At 61.9% G+C, this 1,968-nt stretch overlaps 1 protein-coding gene across 1 annotated transcript; it reads right to left on the reverse strand.

Moving 5' to 3' along the window:
• Positions 1-239: 239 nt before the first annotated feature.
• Positions 240-1,226, reverse strand: GPR6 (G protein-coupled receptor 6). The gene has a single exon (XM_005518268.2). The coding sequence runs from the start codon at positions 1,224-1,226 to the stop codon at positions 240-242; it is 987 nt and encodes a 328-aa protein (XP_005518325.1).
• Positions 1,227-1,968: the final 742 nt, after the last annotated feature.

Below are 1,968 nucleotides of genomic sequence, written 5' to 3' on the forward strand. Positions count from 1 at the left end.
TGTCTTCACTTCACAAATGTGATGTGCAAATTTATATACAACCACATTGTTATTTTTTTTTTTCAGGGAACCCGAAACTCCATACCCCGAACCACTCTCCGAGATACAAATATGTATAAAGTGCTAATACTTAAGCATGTTTCCAATGACTTCACGACGTGGTTTGAAGTTTAGAACAGGCACTGTGATAGTTCACTGGGTAGATTGTCAGTGGGTGCAGTTCGACAGAGAAGAGTCACTCAGACATCGCTGGGGGACCGTGAGCGAAAGGACACTTTAGCCTGAAAGCAGCCACAGAAGAGCACCCACATGGACCTCTGGATTTCCTGGTTTCTGTAGGCATAAATGATGGGGTTGATCATGGAGTTGTAGGTAGCAGGTAGGAGCGTGGCGTACGTGTACACAGACGGGTAGTCAGGATCCCCCACCACACAGTAGATGGCAAAAGGCAGCCAGCTGGCTCCGAAAGTCCCAAGGATGATAGCCAGGGTAGAGACTCCTTTTTTGGTGGTGACATAGTGCGAAGCAGTCAGAAAGTGCTGCTGGAGAGCTATCTGGTGGGCATGCCTGCAGACGATCTTGCAGATCTCGACGTAGAGATGGAGCATGATGAGGAAAATGAGAAAGAAAGAGGCAGACAGCAGCGTCACGTTACTCTTGGTCAAGGGTCTGACGACGCTGCAGGAGGTGCGGTCGTGGAGGCAGTTCCAGCCCAGGACGGGCAGCAGCCCCAGGCAGAGGGAGACCCCCCAGGCACCCGCCAGCATGGTGTGAATGCAGAGCACCGTCCTCTCCGAGTAGTAGGTGAGGGCATTGTAGAGGGAGAGGTAGCGATCGACCGTGATGGCCAGCAGGCTACTCACGGAGGCGGCGAAGGAGGCGACGAGGAAGCCCACCGTCAGCAGGCTGACCGTCTCCGAGCGGATCACGTACTGGAAAACGAAGTTGAGGATGAGGCCGAGGCCGGCCAGGAGGTCAGCCGTGGCCAGGCTGCCCACCAGCACGAACATGGGGGTGCGCAGGGCGGGCGAGTAGCAGATGATGGCAACAACCAGGGCGTTCTCGCAGGCGATGGCGGTGCCGGACACGCAGAGCATCACGTCCCAGGGGTTGAGGGCGGCGGGCGCTGGGGCCCGAGACGAGAGCTCCAGCGAGGCGTTCCCCCCGCCGGCCGGCAGCCTCGGGGCCGCCGCCCCGCTCTCGTTCAGGGCTGCCGCTGCCTCCATCGCCGCCCGGGCGGCCGGGGCTGTGCGGGGAGCGCGGCGGTGGGGCGGCGGGGGGGCGCGGGCAGATGGCGGGGCGGCGCCGGGGCCCGCAGGCGGGGCGGCGGCACCGCGCCCGCCCTGTCTGTGGTGCTGAAGGCGCAGAAGTTTCCCGCCGGCCCGGCCGCCCCCGCGCCCCGCCCCGAGCACACGTCAGGGGCGGGCCGGGCAGGGGCAGCCCGGACAGCCGGGCGGGGGCCGGGCAGCGGGGACAGCGCCGGCCCGCTCTGCCCGCCCTGCTCCGGGACACGCAGGGCTTGGTCGGAGGCAGCGGGAGCGCGAAGTGGGCACACGCACACTGGCACACTCGCACACTCGCACACACAAGGAGCCGCTTCTCCCGCTGCTCTCCCCCCGCTCCGCAGCCGGTTCTCCCGCGGTGGGTGCCGTCCGTGCAGCGCTCGCTGTAAGGGCTCAGAGCCCAGCGGGAGCTCCGTGCTCCGCCGGATGGAAGTGTGCGCTCGGAAAAGCTGTGAAAAAGCCTGTTCCGCAGTTACGCTCTCCGTACTCCGGGGCTAACAGTCTGCTCACCACCGAAAGCATCCGCACTGTTTTCTGAGGTCCCCGAAATGATAAGGTCAAAGACTCAATCCCATGGGCATAAAAGATACCAGCTCTCTCCTTGTCTCATCCTTTGTGTCTCACAGCGAAGTAGCAGCCAGCATGTTTCCTCTCTAAAGCATGAACAGATGAAGCAGAATCACAG

The sequence above is a fragment of the Pseudopodoces humilis genome, chromosome 3 (genome assembly GCF_049639895.1).
Source record: "Pseudopodoces humilis isolate 2021_Gansu_Grassland_sample_001 chromosome 3, ASM4963989v1, whole genome shotgun sequence".
Lineage (NCBI taxonomy): Eukaryota > Metazoa > Chordata > Aves > Passeriformes > Paridae > Pseudopodoces > Pseudopodoces humilis.